Below are 24,559 nucleotides of genomic sequence, written 5' to 3' on the forward strand. Positions count from 1 at the left end.
CCCAGGGTTGTGGGATCAAGCCCCACGTCGGGCTCTACACTGAGCGTGGAGCCTCCTTGGGATTCTCTCTCTCTCTCTCTCTCTCTCTCTCTCTCTCTGCCCCACCCCTGCTTTCTCTTTCTCTCTGCCCCTCCCCTGCTGGTGCAGGTGCTCGCTCGCTCACTCTCTGTCTAAAAACTAAAATTAAATCATCAAAAAGAAGTGATCTGTGCTTTTTTTTAACGCACCTCTTCCTCCTCTTTCACACTGATCATTCTGTTTCCTGTCTTACGAGGCCACAGTCACTGTCCAGAGCAGGGCCCCGGAAATCTTTGTCAGGGGAGTGCACTGGAAAAGCCGCTTGAGGAAGTGTCACTCGTGACTGTGCATGTGGCCCCGTGCTCGGAAAACGGGCCGCCCACCCTCCACCCACGTCACGCTTCAAATGCCGCTCCTTTTTGACGTGGCAGCTTCCTGAGCCCAAGCCCCTGTGCGACCCCCTTTGCTTTGTTCTGTTTCACAAGCGAAATCATGGGGGCAAAGTCTGGCGGGAACTGGAGCCCCCCCCCCCCTCCGTTGGAAGTGAGAGCCTGAATCGTGTGGCACGTGGCCAGCTGTCTTCTGGGCGGCACGGGAACAGTTGGTGACAGCTGGATACAATCAAGTTCCATTACAAACAGATTTTAAGTGCCATTCACACAGAAGAAATTGCGAGCTTCAGCAAAATAAAATCTGGGGGTTTTCAAAGCAAGACAATGCCCCAATCTCGGCCCACACGAGCGATCTGGTCTGTGGTCTCTTACGTGTGCGAAGCACCCTTTCCTCCCCAGCGCCCCGCCTGCCGGGAGAGCGGAACCAGAGAGCCAGGGAAGAACCCCTTGCAGGCCAGCTGCCCGATCCCCTGGCTTGGGTTTATGGAGGACGCCGGGTCGAATGCCTTTCTCAACACCGTTCCTGCTTGCGTGTATTGGCTTTTCTAGAAGAGCCCCTGGCTGCCTTCCACTCTGGCCTCAGGTGGACACGAGATCATGACCTGAAACCGAAGTCAGATGCTCAACTGACCGAGCCACCCATGCTCCCCTAAAAGTTCTATCTTAAAACTTTAACAGAGGTATAGGGGCGCCTGGGGGGCTCAGTTGAATGTCTGACTTTAGCTCAGGTCATGATCTCATGGTTCATAAGTTCGAGCCCCACATCAGGTTCTGCATTGACAGTGTGGAGTCTGCTTGGGATGCTCTCCCTCTCTCTCTCTCTGTCCCTCTCCCTCTCTAAATTAATTAATTAATTAAATAAATTACTATAAATAAATAAATAGGGGCACCTGGGTGGCTCAGTTGGTTGGGCAACTGACTTCAGCTCAGGTCACGATCTCACTGTTCGTGAGTTCAAGCCCCATGTGGGGCTCTGTGCTGACAGCTCAGAGCCTGGAGCCTGCTTCGGATTCTATGTCTCCCTCTCTCTATGCCCCTCCCCTGCTCTCTCTCTCTCTCTCTCTCTCTCTCAAAAAAAAAAAAAAACATTAAAAAAGTTGTTTTCAATAAAACATAAAATAGGTATATATTTGGCATATGGTATATATGATGTATAATTTAAAAGCTCTATATGTCCCAGGCCTACCATAACAAAGCCCCACAAATTGGAGGGCTTGAAACAACAGAAATTTATGCCCTCTCACCGTATGCTTCTGGACGCCTGAAACCTGCAGAAAGTGTGGGCTGAGCCGCACTCCTTCTGACGCCCCCAGTGGCTCTTGGTTTGTGGTCACAACCCTCCAATCTGCCTCCTCTGGGTGTGTCTGTGCCCTAATCTCCTTGTCTTAGAACGCCACCAGTCATTGGATTAGGGCCACTCTAATGACTTCGTTTTAACTTGATTCCATCTGCAAAGAACCTATCTGCAAATAAGATCACAATTCACAGGTGTTGGGGGCTAGGGTTTCAAGGTTCCTTTCTGGGGGCCCCAGTCCAACCCCTAACAATACGGAAGGATGGGTAATGAAGAGTCTCTCCTACTCCTCCTGTCTGTCTCTGGCAGGAGCTCTCCGAGAGGCAGGCATGGCCCGGACACTCCGTGAGGGTGGGGCTTTCCTGCCACTCTCTCCATGGCTGTGTCCCCAGCACCTTGAGCAGTGCCTGGTACGGTGCAGGCCCCCAACACACATTTGTCGGGTAAACGTCTACTACGTGTGTAAATATTTTTATTACAAATGGAAATATATTATACACTCCGGTTCTGTCCCTGCTTTTTTCACTGCCTACAGCTTGGGAATCATCTCACGCTGGTCACTACGGAAACCGGCCTCAATCTCTTTAAAGCCTGCGAACGGTCCTTTGTAACGAAAGCACCAGAACACATTAACCTGCCCCCTGTTGAACACAGATTGTTTCTGAAGAAGTTTGAATCACCACAGTGTAAGCACAAGAAAATTTTGCTTAAAGCCCTCCTTCATAATTCTGATTTTTAAAAAAATGTTTCGAATGTTTATTTTTTTTTTTTAATTTTTTTTTTTTTCAACGTTTTTTATTTATTTTTGGGACAGAGAGAGACAGAGCATGAACGGGGGAGGGGCAGAGAGAGAGGGAGACACAGAATCGGAAACAGGCTCCAGGCTCCGAGCCATCAGCCCAGAGCCTGACGCGGGGCTCGAACTCACGGACCGCGAGATCGTGACCTGGCTGAAGTCGGACGCTTAACCGACTGCGCCACCCAGGCGCCCCTCGAATGTTTATTTTTGAGAGAGAAAGAGACAGCATGAGCAGGGGAGGGGCAGAGAGAGAGGGAGACACAGAATCCGGATCAAGCTCCATCCAGGCTCTGAGCTGTCAGCACAGAGCCCGAGATGGGGCTCGAACCCACAAGCCTTGGGATTACGACCTGAGCTGAAACCAAGAGTTGGACGTCTCACCAACTGAGCCACCCAGACTCCCCCGATTTAAAAAGTTGGTCGTGGCGTCTGACTCTTGGTTTCACCTCAGGTTCTAATCTCACCGTCTGTGGGTTCGAGCCCCACGCTGGGCTCTGCACTGACAACACGGAGCCTTCTTAGGAGATTCTGTCTCTCCCTCCCTCTCTGCCCCTTCCCTACTTGTGCTGTCTCTGTCTCTCTCTAAAGAAATACACTTAAAAAAAATAACATTTGGGGCGCCTGGGTGGCGCCGTCGGTGAAGCGTCCGACTTCAGCCAGGTCACGATCTCGCGGTCCGTGAGTTCGAGCCCCGCGTCGGGCTCTGGGCTGACGGCTCGGAGCCTGGAGCCTGTTTCCGATTCTGTGTCTCCCTCTCTCTCTGCCCCTGCCCCGTTCATGCTCTGTCTCTCTCTGTCCCAAAAATAAATAAAAAACGTTGAAAAAAAAATTTTTAAATAAAAAAAAATAATAACATTAACATAAAAAACCTTATATGGACCAACCACAGGGAAAAGGCATATATTCCAGGTTGTCTGAAGAAATAGCAATGCAGGGAGGAGGCCTGGGTTACAACAGGCAGACTGGGGGGAGTCCCAGGTCCTCCGTGGAGTCCCGTGTCTCCCAGCTCTCCCTGCCTCCAGCTCTGTCCCCTCCAGGGGCTGAGGACACAAGCAGCTAGCGAAGCCGGCCTGGTGTGTCTCCCACCCTGCACCGCGGCCTCTGTGAGCCTCAGTTTCCAAATCTGTGGTTCAGGGAAAACATCGAAGCAATCCCTGTGAGTCACAAATGTGATCTAATGGAGTGTCTTTGCCAGTGACTTTGAGTCAGAAATACATGTCGCATCCTTGCACGCCTTCACACCCGACCGAAACAAGCACTATATTACGTGTGACAGATGCAGATTTTGGATTTTAGTCCATTTTCATCTAACGATGATGGGTTTCTCCGCCGTCGAGAGTTGGGACCTGCTATGTGAAAGCCCCTGCTGGAGTAAAACCTTGTCAGGTAAACGAACTTGTACACAGTCAAGTGCCATGCTAATTGCAATGATGAGCATTCACACCAGTACCCCTCATTATCCTAACGGGCTGACATTTGGGAGTTGGGACCACGATCGATTTCCGTGTGGATAGTGAGAATTAACCTGTCCTCTGAATGGCTTTTCTTCCCGAGGTTTGGTCACCGAGCAAGAGTTCAGGTGGCAAGGGACCCCCGTATCGTACCGTCAAGGGAAGAAAGCCAGCTCGGGAATGCCTTGAATCTCCTGGTGACTCTGGCCTAGAGAGTGGGAGGGAGAAGACACAGAGGGGACGGATGTCAGCGAGAGTCTCGGTGCTCCGCTAGGGTGAAAGGAGATCACCAGGTCAAAGCCAGTCGATGGAGCACCGAAGCCCAGGCCAACACGAACAACACGCAGCCAAATCACTGAGCACACACCCCCCCAAAGGACATGGTCACGCCGGGGCCCAAATAGGACTCCCTGCTGTAAAGTCCCCGCTATAAACTAGACCACGTGGCGAAATCAGTGAAGATGAAACTCATGAATCCACCAGAATCAACCTTTTAGGAGAAAGATAACATCATCTATTCAAGAGAAGTGTCTAATTTCTGGAATCATTTGAAAGAAACACTTGGTGGGGGGGGGGGGGATGTGCCTAAAGAAATGAAGACACTAAGGTTCCCCACCAAAGGCTGGGTTGGTCCTGTCGTGAAATTAAGAGGGATGTTCGGGAAGGAGCCATTTTCTTAGAAGAGTGGGCCAGAGCTGTAGCCCCGCCCCCCAGATAGGATGTAAAGATTCGGGTTCTTTAGGCTGTTATCTTGAAATCCGTCTCCTCTAACAGAAGTGACGTCAGCCAGCCGTGTAGAAGTTGAGCGGAAGACAGGGACAGACCTGTCCCTTCAGAGATCAGTTCTGGGCAGAATGCACGTTTACAGGCAGAGGCTGCATTTTGTGGGCAGGAAAGGGTCTGGAGGGTTGAGGGGCTTGCCCAGGTCACAGGGCTAATCAGAAGCAGATCTGAAATAAAAGCGCAGGAGTTTCCTCATTCATTCTTTCTTTCTTTTCCCTCAAGGGGAAATTACTTTTCTTTGTTGCCTAGAACAATTGAGAAGTCCTGGGAGGCAAACTTGGGGGTTGGCCAGTAATGAAATAGGCTGCCGGGAGGGGTCACACTTCCCCCACCCCCGCCCCCACCATGGAGATATTCCAAGAGAGGTTCATGAGCATTCAGGAACTTGGCCAAGGCCGAGCTCTCCTCCAGCAGCCCCAGGTGTAGCGCACTGTGTTACGTGTCCAATGATCTGTCCAAAAGGAGGGGCTTGGACCAGCCAGAGTGACCGAGTGATCCCGAAGTCCCTGAGGCTCCTGTAATTTTTATGGCTAGCGCTAAACCAAGAAAGATCCCGTGCATCTGGGAGTGGCTAGAAAAGTAGCTTTTTTTTTTTTTCCTTTATTTTTCTAAATTAACAACAATGAAGATACATTCACACTGTGTAAAAAGACCAGACAGCACAGAAAGACCATGACAAAGTATAGAATGAAATGTAGGTCACCGGGCCCCTGGGTGGCTGAGGCAGTTTAGCCTCCAACTCTTGGCTTCGGCACCGGTCATGATCTCACGGTTCGTGAGTTCTAGCCCCACGTGGAGCTCTGTGCTGACAGTGCAGAGCCTGCTTGGGATTCTGTCTCTCCCTCTCTCTGCCCCTCCCCTGCTTGCGAGCTCTCTCTCGCTCTCTCTCTCTCAAAATAAGTAAATAAACTTAAAAATGAAAGAAGGATAAAAAAAAGTCTCAACCTCCCTTTGTCCCAGTTTATTCCTTTCAACTTCTTTTGTGGAGCCTTCCAGAAAAATCGTTTTGCACAGAACAACACATATATTTACACGCAGCATTTGTATCTACCGGTGAGTGTTTCAAAGTGGACAAGGGAGGGCACCGGGGATTCAAAAACACTGAAACTGTCCATAAAAGTTGTGAGCTATCAGTGTAGACAAGCACTCTCAGGAAGGAACGGTTCCAGCAAGAAAGTCAGCCAAGACGGGGTTGCACTGGGGACAGGACGGCCCACAGGAAGAGTTATCTTCACCTCCTTCTTGTGACTTGTCTAAACCCCCAGAGGTCCGTGGATGTCCACGGAGGTCCTGAGGTAGTGCACGGTGTTTGGGTGAGGAGTCCTGAGTTCTGGGGCTGTCATTCCACAGCCCTGAGATTTTCCTCTTTGTCACAGAGAAACGGCCTTCGTGTCTCACTTGATCCCTTCTTGTATTCTTTTGCTGTCTTGTGAGCAATTATCATAAAGGGTCGGGTAGGAACGCAGTAAGGTGTGTGTGTGTGTGGGGGGTGTTTAGCATGGTAATGTTGGGAGATGTCCGGGAGAGGGGCCACTGCCTGGTCTTTGCCTCAGCCCTGTGTGTGCCCCGGACCTCCTAGGGCTTCAGTTTCTTTGTCTGCGAGATCTCAGGACGAACTGTTCTCCAAGGGTCTTTCCAGTGCATTCTTCCATCCCCTCACTGGTTAATGCAAGCAGATACCTGTTAAGGAGCCCAGCACCCTGATAGCAGAGGTCCCCAACTTTCAGGTGCAGAGCTTAGCTGCTCCAGCACAGCAAAGGGAAGGGGACTGGTTAAGCCTGGTGTGGGCAAATAAAACACGTAGGGAACAGTCTAGAAACGTGTGGATTTAGAGATGCAAGAATCAGGAGCACGAAAATCCTGAAATGCTGGGGGATGAGGTGCCTCCCTTTGAAACCTGATCCAGGAAAATTCAAAGGACTAATAAAAGCATGTATGAAAGCAGTGAAGTCATGGCACGCATGGGGCTAAGGTTTGGACCACAGAAATCAATGAATTCAAATGCTCTGCAGCCTCTGGCCAAAGACACGGCCCTCCCTGGCAAGCTGAGGCGGGCATGACCTTCGGGGCTGACGTCAACGAGGACCACCCTTCCCTTCGGTGGCCGGACGCGACCTTGGGCGTGTGGGCGGCCGCCCGCCGGCTGTGGGCTGGGCACGCCGCACAGCCCTTGCGAAACCCGAAACAGGCGGGGCCCGCGGAGGCGGCCGGGCGGGGCTTCGGGACCAGGGGGCGGGGCCCGGGCGTGCGCGCGTGCGCAGGCGCGGGTCTGGAGTTGGCGGCGTGCCCGGGGGTGCGCGCGCGCGCGTGGGTGTGTGGGCGGCGGGCGGGGTCTCGGGGGGGCGGGGTCCGGCGGCCGCGCGTGCGCAGGTGCAGGCCTGGAGTTGGCCGTGTGTGGAGGGGGGGAGGGGGGATGCGCGCGCGCGTGGGCGGCGGGCGGGGTCTCGGGCTCGGGGGGCGGGCCCCGGGCGGGCGCGCGTGCGCAGGCGCGTGCGGGCGGCGGCCGCGTGCCGGGGCGCGCGCGGGTGGCGGGCGGGGCCCCCCGCGGGAGTCAAGGCCGGCGGCGGCGGCGGCGGCGGCAGCGGCGGCGGCGCGGGCCGGGGGCGGGGCTCTGAGCCGGACCGAGGCGCACGGGGCCAGGCGCGGCGGGACGTGAGGGGCGAGCGGCGGGGCCCGGCGCGCAGCCCGGCGCCGGCACCATGGAGGAGGACGACAGCTACGGTCAGTACGGCCCGCGGCGCGGCCGGGCAAGCGCCCCCTCCCGCGCTTCCTGCCGTGCCCGCCCGGCGCCTCCGGCTGCTCGGGCGGCTGGCGCTTCGCGGCGACGGCGGTGCGGGACTGGAGCCCAGGGGTCGGCGGTGTTCGGGGACCGGAGGCCGGGGTCGCGCGGTGTCTCCTGCGGGGGCCGCGTCCCCCTAGTTTCGGGCCTCTGTGGGGTGCGCAAGTTGTGTGCCGGGTCCGCGTCTTTGTTCGCGGGCGAGGAGCACACATGGGCGGCCACGGAGCGCACAGGCTTCCCCGGGGCGCTGCTGCGGGCGGGCTGCGGGGAGCGGGCGCCGTCGGGCGGGCTCCGGCCCCTCCGCCGGCCCCCGGCCCCCCGCGAGCTGTGCCAGCCCCCCGCGAAGCCCGGCCGCGCTTCGGGAACACCCAAGTTTGCGCTCCCGCGGGTGCGCGGGGACAGATCGCCCTGCACGGCGTCCCACTTGACGGTTCCCACATTGCCCTCCTGCGACCCTTACCACCCCCCGGCCCCCCGAACCGCTGGTGGCCGGGAGCCGGCGCATTCCCCCCTCAAAACAGCCTGAAACTGCGGGGCTCGCCGCAGGTTCCTTGGGAATTGAGTAACACTGTATTCGGGAGGAATTTCGGAAAGAACTGGCAACTAGGACGAGGGGCGAACTTGGGTGGTTTTGGTAGCCGCGCAGGAGGCAGCCCCATTTACAGCGCTTGTGCGGCTCGCTGGAGCCGGTCCGGGGGCAGTCGCGGAGGCAGGTCTGGTGTCTTGTGTTTATTTACAAGTAAGGCGTTGTGGAGCTGTTGGCTGCGGAAGAGGGGGGCCTGTGACCCGCAACTTGACCCCGAGCCGCGCGCCGGGGAATGTGCAGCTGCTCTCTAGACCCACTGGCAGCTCAAGTCCGGAGCGCTTTGGGGATGGCGACCGTCAGACGTCCCCGAGTTACCTTCCAAAGAGAAGCCTTCTGTGCGCTCCTTTTTGTGATTGGGGGGGGGGGGGGATCACCCACTGGCTGGCCTCAGAGGATCTTTCCGCCCCTCCTGCCTCCTCTTTTCTGCACATGAGAAGCTTCGCCTGCTGCTATTTTCTCTTCCTTCTCTTGCCATTGAATCTGTGTGGGACCCCGGGGTTCTGCCAGGCTTTCTTCTTGCCCTCTGCTAGTGTTCTGACCCACCAAGCGGGGCAGGAAGCTGTCTGTCTGGTTGCTTTTAACGCAGCGACTGCTTTGCCAACGGGCATGCGGCGAATTTGTGCTTGGAAGGGGTAAATGGAAGCGGGCGGATTGGTGTCCTGGGGCAGCTGTACCGGATTAGCACAAACTCGATGGCTCGGAACAACATAAATTTATGCTCGTGTCGTTTTTGGAGGTCACAAGCCCACATTTGGGTCTCACTGGGCTGCCGTCAAGGTGTTTGCAGGACTGTGTTCCATTCTGGGGGGCTCTAGGGGAGGATCCATTTCCTGTTTCAGCTTCTAGAGGCCACCTTAATTCCTTGCGGGGTGGGGGGGGGCACCTTTCATCTTCAGAGCCAGCAGGTAGCTGGCTCTCTTTATTAGGACCCTTGTGATTACATTGGACCCACCGGGACGGTCCAGCTTAGCAGGGGTACTCCGCAGGGGTAATCCCACGTTTGCCACCTAGGGTAACACAGTCATCAGTTTTGGCGATTAGGTCACGGAAATCTTTGGGGGCCGATAATTCTGCTGACCACACGTAAAGATGAGAAAGAAGTTTGTTCTTCCCCTTTATACAGTTAAAAATGTCATCTTCTTTGTATTTTGGTGGAACCAAAAACGTTGGAATTAAAGAAGATTCCCCACCCGTAGGGCTCGCCACACAAGAAGTACCTAATGGCTACGAAGAATAAGAATGTCAGTTCTTTGAGGGTTGTCTCTGTCCCCAGAGCGGCGGTTCCCCTCCCGGGTTTTACAGGGAACCCACCTGGCGGGGGTAGGACACGTGGGGTGCAGACTCATAGAGCACACAAAATGCACACCCAGACGGTCTCTCGGCACCTCCAACCTCCGTCGTGTCGTGAGTTAGCCTAGCGCACAGGCCCTGTTTTTAACGTTGTGTCTCAGGGGAAGGATTGTGGTTTCCTGGCTGCCACGTGGGCATGAAACACTTCTGGAACAGAATTCGTTCATAACACGCTGAAGACAGAGGATGAGTTTTAGACTTTCCCTGTTCAATTACAGAGAACTTAAAACACTAATAGAACAGCCTTTTTTTTTTTTTTTTTTAATGTTTATTTTTGAGAGAGAGAGCGAGCAAGGGAGGGGCAGAGAGAGACACACACACACACACACACACACACACACACACACACACAGAACCCGAGGCAGGCTCCAGGTTCCAAGCTGTCAGCACAGAGCCCGATGCGGGGCTCGAACCCACGAACCGCGAGATCGTGACCTGAGCCAAAGTCGGACGCTCAACCTGCTGAGCCACCCAGGCACCCCCAGAACGGCCTTTCCCGACTGTGGACTCCGGTGTTCTGTAGACCCAGTGACCACACCTTCGAGTTCGGATGCCCTTCCTCTCGTAGACGCGCCCTGTAATGCCGTCTTTTTAATTCAGAGGTTCTTAACTCACTGGACGGGTATCGGGTGCTTCGCACGGTGCACGTGGTGGGGCACAATGGACTGTGAGGACCCGGGCCAGGGGGTAGGAGGAGAGTTGAACAGAAGTCCCCTTCGGGCTTTGTTTTCTTTGAAAACCGTGGAATTGGTGATTTTCTAAAAGCTTAATTGACGTTGGAAGAGAGGTGTGCCTATTGCTTGTGGCTGGTCGATCTTCGTCCCCCAGTTTCTTTCTAAACACTGTGAAATAATTGGGACTTTTTTTTTTTAAAGGGTCACGCTCTCTTCTTAGGTCACCATTCTTTGCGGATTTCACAGTTCTCTTTGCAAGAGGAAGAGGGATTTTTGCCTTCGTAGATACCCTGCCCGAGAAAAGACTCCGTGACCATTCCCCTTGGTGCCTCCTGAACTTGAGCGGACATTGTAAACCTGCGGGCCACCTCTTAGCGGGCCTCTGGGGCCCTCCCGAAAGCGTACGTGAAAGTTTTTGTGCATGTGCATATTTGGAGGGTCCTTAGCTTGGTTCTCGGGAGGTTCTGACCCAGGAATTGCGGTTCCAGAGTCCCCGTGGGTTGTCCACTCCTCTCTCGGGACAGATTGTGAGGGAGAGGTGGGCAGGGCCATCCCGTAGTGACTTTGGAAGCATTAGCCGTCAGGATTCTGTGTCACGGTTCTGACATCAGACCATCAAATATCTGGGCAGAGCCGCTGAAGAGCTTTGAACCCGTGGTGCCATGTATGGCCTTTACTTCTCGAACACAGCTCCTACTCTCCTTGCTTTCCATTAGCTTCAGACTTGTCCCAAGTTTCGCCATGAGGGAGAACTGGCCTGTAAGGAGTAAGCTTCTGTGTGAAGGACATGCTGACCTCAGCCAGGGCCCGACTTCCGCCATCAGAAGACGAAACGAGGTGTGGGCAGTGGGGTGCGTGGGCGCTGCTGTGGCAGGGGTGGGAGCCCCGTGCCTTCAGGGGAGATTTGCTGTCTCATCTCTGTGCCTCGGGGGCAGGCCAGCGTGGGGTTGGGACCCAGCACAGACCCCTCGGCAGCCATTGAGGGAACAGTAGTAGACTGAACCGGGTTCCATGCTGCAGAAGTTCATGTTCGGTGGTTAAGTTTTTGCCTGCCGCTCTCCATCCCAAACAGAAACAGGAACACCCCTCTGTACGCGTTTGACCCTGTGCCAGACCAGTTTTCCTTTTTTTTTCCCCCGGTGATAATGGTGTCTTTCGTTGTTCTCAACTTCAGTTACACGCTTAGTGATTTGCCTTTATGGAAAACAATACAGTTCTATGAAGTCAGGGTTTTCTTAGAAAAATCTGGAACATAAAGTTACCATAATTATACATTTTGTGGTCTTTAAGGTAGATTTCCAGGGGTGATATTAACCTGTCAGAGGCGATAAACATTTTTAGAATTCTTGGTACATGGTGCCGACTTGCTTTCCCAAAGGGCGGTACAGATATACCCTGTTCCTAGCGATGTATGGGGGAACGTGTTTGAGTATCACGGCAAGTACACCACTGGTGAGGATTTGCATTTGAAAGCTTTTTTTTTTTTAAAGAAAACAAATCTACTGGTTACAAAATGGCACCTCATTAAATCACTAGCTGGGTTGAAAGACTCTTTTGCGTTTTTGCGTATTATGACCTGCGTGTTTGTGTGGGATGATGGCTTCTTTATTTACTTACCTGAGATTAACTTTTTTTGTGTGGCTGCGAACAAATGAACTGTTTTTCTCACTGTGATGTTTTCAGCTTGGGGAAAGATTTTGGGGTTGGGGTGAGATTTTGCCCAATGGTGGTGTTCACCTGTTTCTTTTTTTAATTGTTTCTCTTTTTATTTGAAAGGGTTCGTTTATTTTGAGAGAGAGTGTGAGCAGCGGAGGGGCAGAGAGAGAGGGAGAGAGAGAATCCCAAGCAGGCTCTGTGCTGTCAGCATCAGAGCCCGACACGGGGCTTGAACCCACGAACCCATGAGATCATGGCCTGAGCCCAAATCAAGAGTTAGACGCTTAACCGACTGAGCTACCCAGGCGCACCTAATTTTTCTCCTAAGGATTGAAGATCTCTCAACCCATATATTGTCTTCTGGCCAAATACAAACGTTTCCTTTAGAGGAGAACTCATGAGTTAGGTAGCTCTTACAGGTCTGGGTTATGATGATGCTTGGGTCGGTCCGTGGGATCTTAAGGCTCATACCCGTTTCTTTCTAAATGTCCCGTGTATTAATCACGAGCAGTCTTGCCAAATGGGTTTTCCTTAATGTGTTTCAAACATTCAAGATCAGGTAGTTCTACAGAAGGAACTGGAAGGACAGTGCCTTCCAGTTCAAGGGTGAGAGCAAACCCACGGGTCAGTTGGCAAGGGTGAGGCCGACGTGCGGGCGTGTTGCCCTGGATTGTGGGGCAGAGGTTCAGCGTGGGGCCGGGTGGCCACCGGAGTCCGCCCCCGAAGACCTGTCCGCCCCTTTCCTGTTCGCCCTCCAGCACGAAAGGCTCGGACAGCGGGCTCCTGGAGACAGTAATTTGCCCGAACCTGTCCATTGGCTTTGTTGCCACACTGCCTCTTGATTGTCTAATTATTGTTGCTTAGTTTCAGTTGCAATAATAGAGGCACGGAGGAGGTGGAAAATGATTTAGAAATGTTCAAGAAGTGAGTCCCACATCCTCTGAAACTGCTGGTAGTGTTGTTTTGCGGGTCTCTCTGCACTAAAAGCACGTAAGATAGGCTGAAGGCTGTGCAGGGGATTTTTGTTACCCGTCCTTATCCAGGATGGTGTGACAGTGTCTGTCTCTGTGATGCTGAGGTGGCTGTGAGCTGCTTTCTGAGCTGCCTGGCTCCTTTAACAAGGGTCAGGACATGACCTTCCTTATCTGAGTCTTTTCCTGTTTTTTACCTTTTTTTTTTTTTTTTTTTTTTTTTTTTTTTGAGTCTTCAAGGTTTCCTATTTCAGAAGAGTACCTTTCTCTGGCATCGTTACAGTGCATATTATAACTATTAATGCTGGTGCGAAGGATGGAATCGGTGTCCTGCTATTAAAAACCTTTCCTCTTCGGTGGTACCGTCGTAGGCCCGTCTGGGCAAGCAGTTCGGAAGCGCGTATTCGGTCAGCCAGCAACCCCCCCCCCCCCCCCCCCCGCCCCAGCGTGCAGCCCCCGTTGGCAGGCGTGCTTGGAGCCTAGAAGACAGACGTGGAGGCCTTGAGGGCGAGGGTCAGAGTGCGTGTGGCAGGTGTGAAAACCCTGGGTGAGCAGCTGGAGGAGTCCTGCCTGGAGTTGGGGTCGAGCCGGACTGGACGGACGACAGTTCACAGAACTGGGCTCTAGAAGCCGGGTCGGTGCCAACTGGGTGAAGACGGCAGGGAAGTAACATGTCCCGCAGAGAGAGTGAGCCAGGGCCAGCAGGTGAGGGGCACTGGCCCCTCTGCACCTAGAGAACAGGAGGCCACAGACACAGGCCCGGGGGGGGGGGGGGGCGGTAGGGCGGGGGGAGGACAGAGTCATGGAAGGCTTCTGTGTGTTCCAAAGACTGTTCTCTGAGCCACAGGGAGCCTGGGGGCTGAACTGGGGTATTTCGTGGTGATGATTTTGCATTTTAGAAAGATCCCACTGCCTGCCGTGGTTCCAGGGGGCAGCGGGGAGATCCTTAGGAAGCCCTTGGCGCCATCCTGGTGGAGGAGGAGGACCTGGGCAAAGGCAGTAGGAGCGGGCAAGAGGGGGCATTAACCACAAGGACCGACAGTCATGGGGTCTGGTTGCCACGGCTCGGGAGAGACCTAGCGTTGCGGGAGCGAAACAGGGTTCCGGGTGAGCGCCGGGCTGCTGTCTCAGATGACTGCTTGGAGAGAGCCTTCAGATGAAGGCGGGTGCTCGGGTTTGGACATACTGAGTGGAGCCCGGGGAAATGGGGAGGTCACGTGCTGAGAAGAGGGCGAAGGCTGTGGTCCTGGGCAAGGACGCCCAACCGACTGAGCCCCCCCAGGCGCCCCAAACACCAAAATGTGTATTAAAAAAAAAGACTATAGGGGCGCCTGGGGGGCTCAGTCGGTTGAGCGTCCGACTTCAGCTCAGGTCACGATCTCACGGTCCGTGGGTTCGAGCCCCGTGTCGGGCTCTGTGCTGACGGCTCAGAGCCTGGACCCCGCTTCCGATTCTGTGTCTCCCTCTCTCTGCCCCTCCCCTGCTTGTGCTCTGTCTCTCTCTGTCTCAAAAGTAAAATAAAACATTAAAAAAAAATTAATACCCGTTTTGAAAATGATTCTGAGCCAGTCTTGAATTACAGGATTCACTCACGGCTCCTCGAGCAGGACCGGGCTCGTGTTCTTCTGTCTGTGGGGCTTTTGTAGCCAGCAGCTGCCAGGGCCACGTGTGTGTTTGCACCTATTAGCTTAAGTTCACTTTAAGTTCTGTGTTTCCCTGAAACACGGCTTCCAGCAGCCCTGGTGACTGAACTTAAGAGGATATTTTGATTTCTAGCTGTATTCTCGTGTTTCTGGCTGCCCGCTGGACGGTCCCCTTGGCCGTACGTCCCCTTCTCAGATTCCGCGTGTCTGAAGGTGTCCTGCCTCTCCAGTCCAGTCCTCCCTCCAGACTTTTCCTTTGTGGGTTTTTTTTTTTTTCACTTTTACCACCATTACCTATCACCCCAATTATTCATGCTTGGAAAGACATTTGATTCATTCTCTTTCTTGCCATCTGAATTGTTTTCCAGCTACCCATCCGTCTTTCTGCCTGTTGAGCATTTTTTTCATTACCTTCTCGGTGTCAGGGTGTTTGCTGGAATTTTAAAATACAGGCCTGCTTTCAGGAAGCTCCTAGTGGAGTTGACATGTTGAAAAATTCCAAGACTGTACAGCAGGAGCTCTGATGGACATGTGAGCAAATGCTGTGGGAGGTCTGGAGGGTTCGGGGAGAGAGAGGTCGGGGGCGGTGGCGGGGGTGGGGGGGGCACCTGGCTCTGGGGCCGGATGAGATGAGATGGAGGCACGCCAGAGCACAGCAGGAGTTCACAGCCTGCTCTGCGCTGAGTTCCTGCCGAGCACTTTGCCTGAGTTCTCCTTCGGTCCTCAGGGTGATCCTGCAGGGGAGGAGCACAGAGCCTGCCCGTCCCCAGGTGAAGAGGTCGCTGTGTATGTGAGGCGGCCTCACCGATGGGCGGCAGCCAGATCCGCAGACCCGAAGTCGCTTCTGCCGTGCTGTCTGCTCATTCCTATTCCCCATTTTTTCAGACCCCCTTTCCCACTTCCTCTGGACCCTCTGTGCTTTGTATCAGCTTTCTAAGCTCTCTGTGTCTCTCCTGGAATTGGGGTGCGCAGTTCCGTGTCTTGATGTAGTTTGGGTAGTTTTGTAGTTACAGCCTACATTGGGGGTCATTAAACAGATTTAGATTGAAAGAGCCTGCCGTTAATTTTAGGGTGGAAATTGGAGGGTTCCAATTCCAGTTGGAGGGAAATTGGAAATGGGTTCCACAGGAGGCCATTCTTGCCCTTCATCTGTTGGATGGTGTCGGTTTCGAGGTCAGCGTTCCCTCCCAGGGCCTCTGGTGACCCGGGCTTGGTGTGGTGGCAGGGGTGTGACCGGGCTGGCCTTTGATGAGTCCCGAGAGCCAGAGCTTGTGTTGTGGTTGGGCGGCCAGAATGTCAGCGAGCAGTCGGGTCACCAGGTGACAGTTAACGTAAGTGATTCCCGCCCCCCCCCCGCCCCCCCCCCCCCCCGCCCCTTACAGATCGTACTGAAGTTGGCCTCTCAGCCACTTACAGGGACCTTTCATGCCACTCCTTGCCTTTTCGCCCTTGTGATGAAATAGAAAAGGCTATTGAGAAAAGAAATTTCGACAGTGAAGTAGGAGAACGCGGCTGGAGAATAGTATTTCTTCGGGCGAATGACAGAGCGTCTTCCAGCGTCTTCCCACCCGAGGCTCGGACTTGGCAGCTTTGTCTCCTGTCCGGGGAGAGGCCGGCGTTTGAGCAGGGCCCCCTCAGGACAGCGGTACCCCGGAGGGGTCACCGAGGATGCTGACACAAGGCTTCAGCTCTGCGGGCTCAGAGACAAACTTTGGGGGCCTGGATTCCTAACCGTGACGCGAGATTGCCCATTTAGTGCCGTGTTTGAAGGAGTTGTAAAAGCCGGCTTTTGCACATTTGGCTCTCCCCGGCCATCCCCCGGAGCTCCCGCAGGGGGCCTGTGGTTCAGGACAGTGGGGGGCCTGGGGCGCGCCTCCCGGTTCCCAGCCGGGGGCCCTCACCCTCCTGTCAGGGCCACACTGGACGGAGAGGGAGGCGGCACACAGCTTCTGGGTGACCTGGGCCGTCTCCTTGGAGCCGAGGAGCCTCCGGGGCTCCTGGTCTGCGATGCTCCCCGCAGGGCACTTCTCCTCCCTTGACCCCATGACTTGTCCTGATGGGGAACCGCTTTTTCTTCAGCCCGTTCGGTAACTTTGACAGAGACCTTGAGGGATCTGCCTCTGTGCCCGGGCGAAGCGTGGAGGAAAAGAAGTTCTGAAGAGTCTTAGGACTGTGATTGGAAGATGACTTCCCGGATTTCCGATAACCCCACAGAACTAGGGACGCCCCCCTGGACTTGGTGGTCTGACTCTGGCTGTGGCCGCGGGGCGCGGGGAGGCTCCTCCACCGCTGGCCTCGGCGGCTGCTGACCTCAGCGAGGCCCCCCGGGTCCGCCGCTCGCACGTCTCGGCTCAGCCCGCCCGCGGGCTCTTCCCCCCGCTCGGATGCCTTCCTCCCCACGTCCTCCCGGTTCGTGCCCTTGCCCGCCAGCCTCGGCTCGTCCCTAGAGCACCTGCCGGCAGTCACGTGACTGCGTCCGCTCGGTCTCCACCGCCGCGGCGTCTCTGGTTACCGGCCGGGCCCCAGGTGCCCGGTGCCGGCCCGGACCTTGTGGGCTCTCGGAGTGCGTTGAAGGAGTCGCTCCGGCCGTCTCTCTGTCTGTGGCCGACAGGGAGACGCAGGCCACCGAAGGGGCCCGTGGCTGCCCGCGAGGTGCAGTTGAGATTAGAACGTAGCCCTCTCACCTCACTTGTAAAATGTCCCGCTTCGTGCCTCTGCTGTCCCGTGCTTTGTTCGGGGGCTCGGTTCCTGCGGCAGCTGGCTGTGGCCGTGACCCAGGGGGGAGGCTCCTCGCCGCTGACTTGCCGCTGAGCTGCGGGGAGGGTTATGGAAGCGCTTTCCGTGCGTTCCGACATATCAGCGCGCGTCTTAAAAAAGGAACATTGAGACGAAAAATAGGATTATTCTGCTCTTGAAAGACGAGTGCGGCAAGGAGGTTAAGAGGGGCTCCCGCGGGGGTGCCTGGGTGGCTCAGTCGATTAAGCGTCCAACTTCGGCTCATGATCGTGATCCGTCCGGTCTTTGAGTTCAGGCCCCGCGTCGGGCTCTGGGCTGACGGCTCGGAGCCTGGAGCCTGCTTCCGATTCTGTGTCTCCCTCTCTCTGCCCCTCCCCTGCTCACGCTCTGTCTCTCTCAAAAATAACAAATAAACATTTTTTAAAAATAAAAAAAAAGAGGGGCTCCTGCATTCTCCAGGAGGTGATTTGTGGTGTGGGCTTATTCTAGGAAGCGTTGGCGTGTTTGACAAATGCCTGATAAGGAGTAGACCTAGGGTACCAATTTTTCTTCAGGGTTAAAAAGTCAGGAAAGCAGCCGGACATGGTGGCGGGAGGCTGCTCTGACTCGGGATCGCTTCTGGATGTGCCCTCGTGTGTCGGCGAGGCGGGGACAGTGACTTTGCTGCATTTGTATTCTCTTCCTGTGGCTGCCTCTCAAAAGATCGCACGCTTACTGGCTCCAAACAACACAAATTTATTATCTTATTGTTCCGAGGGTCACAAGACTGGGTCTCACTGGGCTAAAACCAAGGTGTCAGCAGGGCCAGTTCCTTCTGGAGGCTCCTGGAGAGATTCTTTCCTTGCCCTTTTCACCTTTCAGAGGCCGCCTGTGTCCCTCGGCCCCTGACCCCTCCCTCCATCTCAGAGAGCCCGCAGTTATTGCTAAACTCTTAATCTCATCATCCTGATCCTGAGTCCCCTGCCTCCTCCTCCTATATACGAGGCCCTGGTGGTTCCGTTGGGCCCGCCAGACGATCCGGGATCATCTCCCCATCGTCGGGACAGCGGGTGCGCTACCTTCACTCCCTCTGCGTCAGTTCCCCTTCGCTGTGTGATTTAACAGATCCACACGTTCCCGGGACTAGGCTGTGGACATCTTTGGTGGTTCTGCCGACCACATCCGCCCTAGGACTTTTGTCCCTGGGTGTTTCTAGGGAGGGAAGTGTCCCACGTGGACAGTAAGGATTACAGTATTGATGGAGACTTGGTCTGCTCTTGGTAAGCATTTCTGGTTCTGGAAGAGCATTCCTGATTCAAAGGTGGAGGAGAGCACATGCAGAGCAGCCATGAACTTTGACCCGTCCATCCTGTTTCTGCTTCTCAGCAACCCTGTTTGTCATCAGACGACCAGAGAACAAAGACCGTGTTTGGTCAGAAGGCTATGTTGTTGCTGCCGATTCTTAGGAATGTTTTTGTACTTTCTTCAAGAGTAAGGAGAATTTTTCCAGGTTCCAGGTAATGGAAACATCCCTGCACAATGGTGCTTGATAGAAAAAAGTTGTTCATTATTCTGGACGGAGATATTGGCATGACGTGATTTGGCGATCATTTTCCCAGGCATCTGCCCTTTTCCGCATCTCAGTGGACCTCTCGTTGCGTGGGGGAGGCGGGCTAGGGGCATTTACTTTTGCACAGATTCGTGCCAGAGGCTCATTTGGTTTAATTTCCACCCCAAATAGATTTCAAGGATACGAAACCAAATTTTTGGCCAAATACTACTGTTCTTTCTGAAGGTCCCGTATTCTTAAACACATAAATGTGTGCGTATTTATAGCATTCTACTAAGAGGAATTTAAACTTCTGCTTTAAAAAAAATTATAAAGGTAATACATCTTTATGGTAAAAAGTCAATTGCTAGAGAAAAGCACATAGTTAGAAGTCAAGTTTGATTTTTAAAGGGGTTTTTATAGGCTCTAGGACGTTTGCACAATTTTAGTTCTCTGCCGTATCCCCAAGGTCGGTTGCTTTCCACACAAAAGTAGGTTACACCTCACCTGATTTCAGCCTGGAGCCGCGGGACTGAAGGAGACAGTCCCTATGAGACTGGGTGGCACTTGGAGAAAATCAGAATCTCAGGACGGTTTGACCGCATCTTGGTGAACACGGACGTGCGCCAGAGCGTCGCCGCGAGAGCCAGAACTTGGAAACCGCTGACTGCTCATCAGTAAAGAGACGGTTCAGTACATCGTGGTGTGTTTGTGTTGCAGAATACTAGGCTCCCCTGTGTGCACAGGTGCGGAGGATGGCCGTGTGATGCGGAGTGAGAAAACAGGTGGCTCGTGAGGTATCGTGTTTATTTGAAAAAGTACGTAGTTTATCAGTTCACATGTGTGTGTGCCAAGAAAACATCTGTCGCCTTTATGAGGATTCAAGTCAGACCCACAAACCAAAACAAAACTGCGGATGGGGGACCGGGTTGGGGGGGGGTGGGGGAAGGGAGGAGGTGCAGGGCCGGTGAGGGTGGAAGGAGTGGAGAAAAGTCCGGTCTTCTGGACAGTCGGGGAAAATGATGGTGGCTGAATAATGCTTATTTTGGGGTGGATTTTGGTTTTGAGAAGTGATGCCATCAGACTTCCTTGCGTTCTGTATAGCTTTTAGAAAGATAGGGATGTGGTACACTGTGTGTAAAATTCCCTTTTAGTTCTATTTAAAAGTCTCACAGTCTGTGGGATAGTGGGATTTTTTGTTGGCCTTAAGAGAAGGCATTCAAACTCGTAAAATGTCATCGCGTTTTTTGTTAATCTGTAAAAACCTAACTATTTGGATAAGAGGCCAGGGTCAAGATATCAGTGGTCAAAAAGATAAGTAAAAGGAATTTACTATTTCCTGAATTTTTGGTTTTAGATATCCACATTTGTAAAATCACCACGTAGTTTGAGTTCCACCTGGAGACCTGTTCTAGTTGGAGTAGGCAGGTGTCTTAGGAAGATGAACCTACGAGTGTTCATCTACCTATCTGAAAAGCTCGTCGTCTTGTAAATTGGGACAAGCATCGTGTGGTTCCCGTCCCTGGCTCATCTGCAGAATCGCCTGGGTGGTTTTTTTTAAGAAATCAGTGTTTTCCGGGGCCCCACTTGAGCCATACCTACTAAACCAGGGCCCTCCAGGGTAGGATCCAGGAATGAATGAATGAACACACACACGTTGTCAGAGCTCCTAAAAACTTCAGGAGCTCAGATGCAGAGGAACCTCACACCTCCCCCCGCCCCCCACCCCCCACCCCCGGGGTGGGTGATAGCCCTGGCTTGGGCTGGTGCTCCAGAGATTGATCTGATCTCATCATTTCCCACGTCTGTTGTGAGCAGTGACGGTGTGAGGGTTTGTGTGTCCCAGATTGTAGGAAGTGCCCTCCAACTGTAACCGGCTGATTGATGAGGTTTTGCTTCAGGCGGTTCAGAATTCCCCTTAGAGCGTTTTGAGCTTTCAAGCAGAGGTTGGTTTTTTGGGTTGTTTTGTTTTGTTTTGTTTTAGTTTTTTTTCTTTTAATATTTATTTATTTTTCAGAAAGAGGGAGAGGGTGTGCGTGCACCAGAGCAGGGAAGGGGCAGAGAGAGGGAGACAGAGGATGCCAAGCAGGCTCCGCACCCTCAGCACAGAGCCCGTGCCGGGTGGAACTCACGAACCCGTGAAACCCGAAATCGAGAATGGGCTGCTCAACCAGCTGACCCCCCAGGCGCCCTCAGGCAGAGGTCTCTAAGTAGAGGCTCAGCAGATAAAAACCCCCACAGAGCCAAGTTTGGGGTGTTTTTTTTTTTTTTTTTTCCTCCTTCATCAAAGCTACCGGGCATAGCTGCCTCCCCACCTCAGGTTCCCCAGGTGTCTGTGGTTTTAGTTCTGTTCCGTTTAGAGACGCCGTCCCTCTGTTGTTCTGTTGCCAGGCAGCCCCTGGGCTCAGGCCCTCTTACCGCTCTGATCCGTCCGGCGAGGGAAGCGACCTGAAAAGATCCTTCCCCTCTGCCCCTTGGGACCTGGCTTGCCAGGCGCAGGAGCCTGCGGGAGAACTGAGCCCAGTCACCTTGCCAGTGTCTTCCGGCCGCCTTCCCTCCCCTCCGAGCTCCTGGAAGGTAGCCTGACACTCGGCCACGTTAGGCGGCTTGCGAGGGTTGTCTGGCATCGTGTGTGTCCTTCTTACTTTGTTACCACTTGGGCGGACTTTGGAAAATTCTTACTAATGGAGGATTTCAAAAATGCCAAGTAGAGGGAAGAGTGTAATTAGCTCGTTACTTGTGTACATTTTGGTGTAATTTCCTGCAGAGGTTTTTTTTTTTCTTTCTTTTTTTTTTTTTCTGTGCTGTCAGCCCGCCTAAGTCCCTTTGGAAAAATGTACAATTAAAAAGTAAACGTAAAAATGGGCTCCAGTCATTCTGCAGACTCCGTTGTAGCTTTCCAGATGTGTTTTTCTCGGCCATTAAAATGTGTATGTGGACAGTGTTTTAGTGGCATCTGTCGGGGCAGGGCCCCATCCTCATAGAGGACAACAGGCCAGCTGGCCAGCTGCAGCCTTGCGGGGGCTGGAAGCAGGTAGGGAGACAGTGGGTCACAGGAGGCACCGCGTTCAGCAGGACCTCAGCCTCCCCGGCCCGAGTCCCACGGGGTGACGCGACGGGCCCAGACGAGGGCCAAGCTTGAATTGGATCCGTCTGCGGTTGAGGGGCCGAGGACCAAGCACCTTTTGTAGCGAGCAGCGGACGAGCCAGGCCCCCTCCCCTGGGAGCCAGCGAGTTGCGCTGTGGTCTCCTTGGCCAACCAGATGTGGCCGAAGAGACGTGCAGGGACGCCTGGGTCCCCTGGTGGGCCGCCTCTGCCAAACGCGGCACGTGTGGGTGCACCACCATTTAATTAGTTATCCCCTCTTGTTGGCTATTTAGAAGTTTCCGCTTTGGTCCCACGACAGGGTCATCCCTGTAACGTAATGTTGGGAAAACCTCGCCCACATTTCTGAGTATTTTCTTAGGCTAGATTCCAGCAAGTACGATCCGCCACTTTCACAATTGCATCTCACACTAGTGTTTGATTGTATTAGTTTGCCCTCCCGACACTGAAGTGTTGTATTTTTAATTTATTTTTATTCCTTGTTTTTTTTAAAGTAGGCTCTACTCCCAACATGGGGCTTGAACGCACAACCCCGAGATCAAGAGTCCCAACGCTCCACTGACTGAGCCAGCTGGGCTCCCCTTATTGAATTGATTTTTAGTCATTGGCTTTTTGATACAATGTTTAAATCTTCTTTTCTTCCTCTCAGTGTTTGTGGAGTGAACATTGACTGTTCTAAGATCTTGTCTAGTGTCTGCGTGAGTCAGTGGGGGAGATCGTAGCCGTTTATCCCCAGGTCCGTTTGAATGTATTCACAGCTATTTATCGAGCATCTGTTGGGAGCTGGGCGCTGTGCAGGCCCTGGGGTTGGGCATGAGCAGAGCCCTCAGGGACCTTAGGCTGTAGATAGAAGAAGCTGGTTTTCCGTGGATAGTGTGTTTCGTCTAATTTCATTTCTCCGTTGAGTTCAGATGAGGGCTTCTTAATAAAGTTAAGGTGGGAACCCATCTGCCTTCGATTTTGTAGATTGTCGTAGGCATCATTTTTCTCATGTTTAAAAAAAAATTTTTAAGTTTGTTTATTTTTGAAGGAGAGCGTGAGTGGAGGAGGGGCGGAGAGAGAGGGAGAGGGAGTTCACACGAATCATGATGTAGTTGTGAACAGATAGGTTTTTAAAATCGCTTATGGTAGGAGAGAAGACTGTCTCTGTGCAGACAGGGACACCGTGGTTGAAAGGAGCTTGACTTTTTTGCTTCATAACTCCCCTCCCCCCCCCCCCCCCAATTTTGCCAAAAGGCATTGTTACAGATCCTTCATCAGTCAGCCTAAACTTTATTTAAAACTGGCCATCTTGTGCCTTGGGCAAATTCTCAGTCTTCTCTAAGGGCCACTGGACTGGGGTAATGACGCAGTCCTACCTGCCCCTCAGGGTCAGATGAAGGGTCCAGTGAGGTGCTCCGTGTACGTCAGCTGGGGAGTCGATACGCACAGGTGCCTGGGGAGTGTCAGCACCGGTGGCCGTCACCAGCAGGCACCGCCCAGGGCTTCATGGGCTCCCCAGCAATCCGGCACACCAGAGGTGACATTTAAACGCCTTTAGTCATAACGAATACATTAATTTCCACTTGACTGTTGCAAGAAACTCTTCGGGTTCCCTTTTCTTGTAGTTTTTTTTTTTTTTTTTAATTTAACGCATACTTACCTATGGTAAACTGTATCCATTAATGATTTTATTTTCTTTAAACTGTATCCATTTGAAGTGTGCGGTTTGATGAGATCTATCTGACAGATTTTTGCCCCGGTTACGGTAAAGAGGTGAAGATCCGGGAACACTTCATTGCCCTGAGAAGATCCTCCCTTGTCTGTTTGCAGCCCAGCCCTCCCTCCCACGGATCTGCCTTTTGTCACTACAGATTGGTCTGCGTTCCCCAGAATTTTATATTAATGGGATCATACGATGTATTCTCTTGCGCCTGGCTCTCACTCGGCGTGAAGTGCATGAGATCATTGTGGGGAGTGTCAGTCTTCCCTTTTTATTGCTGAGTTGTTTTATTTCTACTATCTGCAGAGAGCACATTTTATTCATCCATTCACCTGTCACGAAGATGTGGATTATTTCCAGCTTGGGGCCACCGTGAATTAAGCGGCTGTGAGTGTGTGTGTGCAAGTCATTGTGTGGGCGTCTTGGGTTAGTAGCAGTGGAACGGCTGGGCTATACGGCAGGGTTTTTCTTTTCCCTCGAAGGCATTTTAGGTAGAATGTAATAGAGGTAACAAGGACTGGTGTTTGCAAATGGTGCGCAACTAGTCCCGAAATAAGTGTTAGAAAAGCTTTTACTGAATGTAAGCGTAACGTGCCAGTCTGTTACAGGACGTTTTAATATATTTTGCATCAAATAAGAAAATCAGCATTTACCCCCCCCCCCCAAAAAGTCACAGAGTAAATGGAAACATTTTTTTTTCTTGTTCTTGCATAAAAAAATCACAGTTTTGAACTTCCTTAAAATTGGGGAGAAAGCCTCGCACAAAATTACAAGTATAAATCGTTGTGGCTGGGCCCCATGCAGGGTGGGGGGGAGAAGGGGCCCTTTGGAAGGTTCCGTCAGCATTGTCTGCTTCTCCTGCGCTCTCCCCTTTCCACAGCTTCTCTGTGTGTCCGGGGGAGCTTCTCTGTGGCTCATGCTCTCATGCATGACGTTTATGACTCAGCCCGCGTGGGAGAGTCTGCCGCGCTCCGTGGGCCTAGCGGGAGAGGCGCCCTCTCCTGTTACTAAGGTGTTTGCCCCCTACCGGGCTACACCGCCATCCCGGGGTAAATCTTCCTTAACGATGGGGAGGGGGGGTGTTTGTTTAT

At 53.2% G+C, this 24,559-nt stretch overlaps 1 protein-coding gene across 1 annotated transcript in view; it reads left to right on the forward strand.

Moving 5' to 3' along the window:
- The first annotated feature begins 7,307 nt into the window (after positions 1–7,307).
- Positions 7,308–24,559, forward strand: part of CYTH1 (cytohesin 1) — an 80,433-nt gene continuing 63,181 nt past the window's right edge. Inside the window, exon 1 of the mRNA XM_058704686.1 lies at positions 7,308–7,458. Coding sequence (XP_058560669.1) covers positions 7,437–7,458 — 22 coding nt within the window. The 5' untranslated portion in view covers positions 7,308–7,436. The remainder of the gene's footprint in view (positions 7,459–24,559) is intronic.

This window comes from Neofelis nebulosa, chromosome 16 (genome assembly GCF_028018385.1).
Source record: "Neofelis nebulosa isolate mNeoNeb1 chromosome 16, mNeoNeb1.pri, whole genome shotgun sequence".
NCBI lineage: Eukaryota > Metazoa > Chordata > Mammalia > Carnivora > Felidae > Neofelis > Neofelis nebulosa.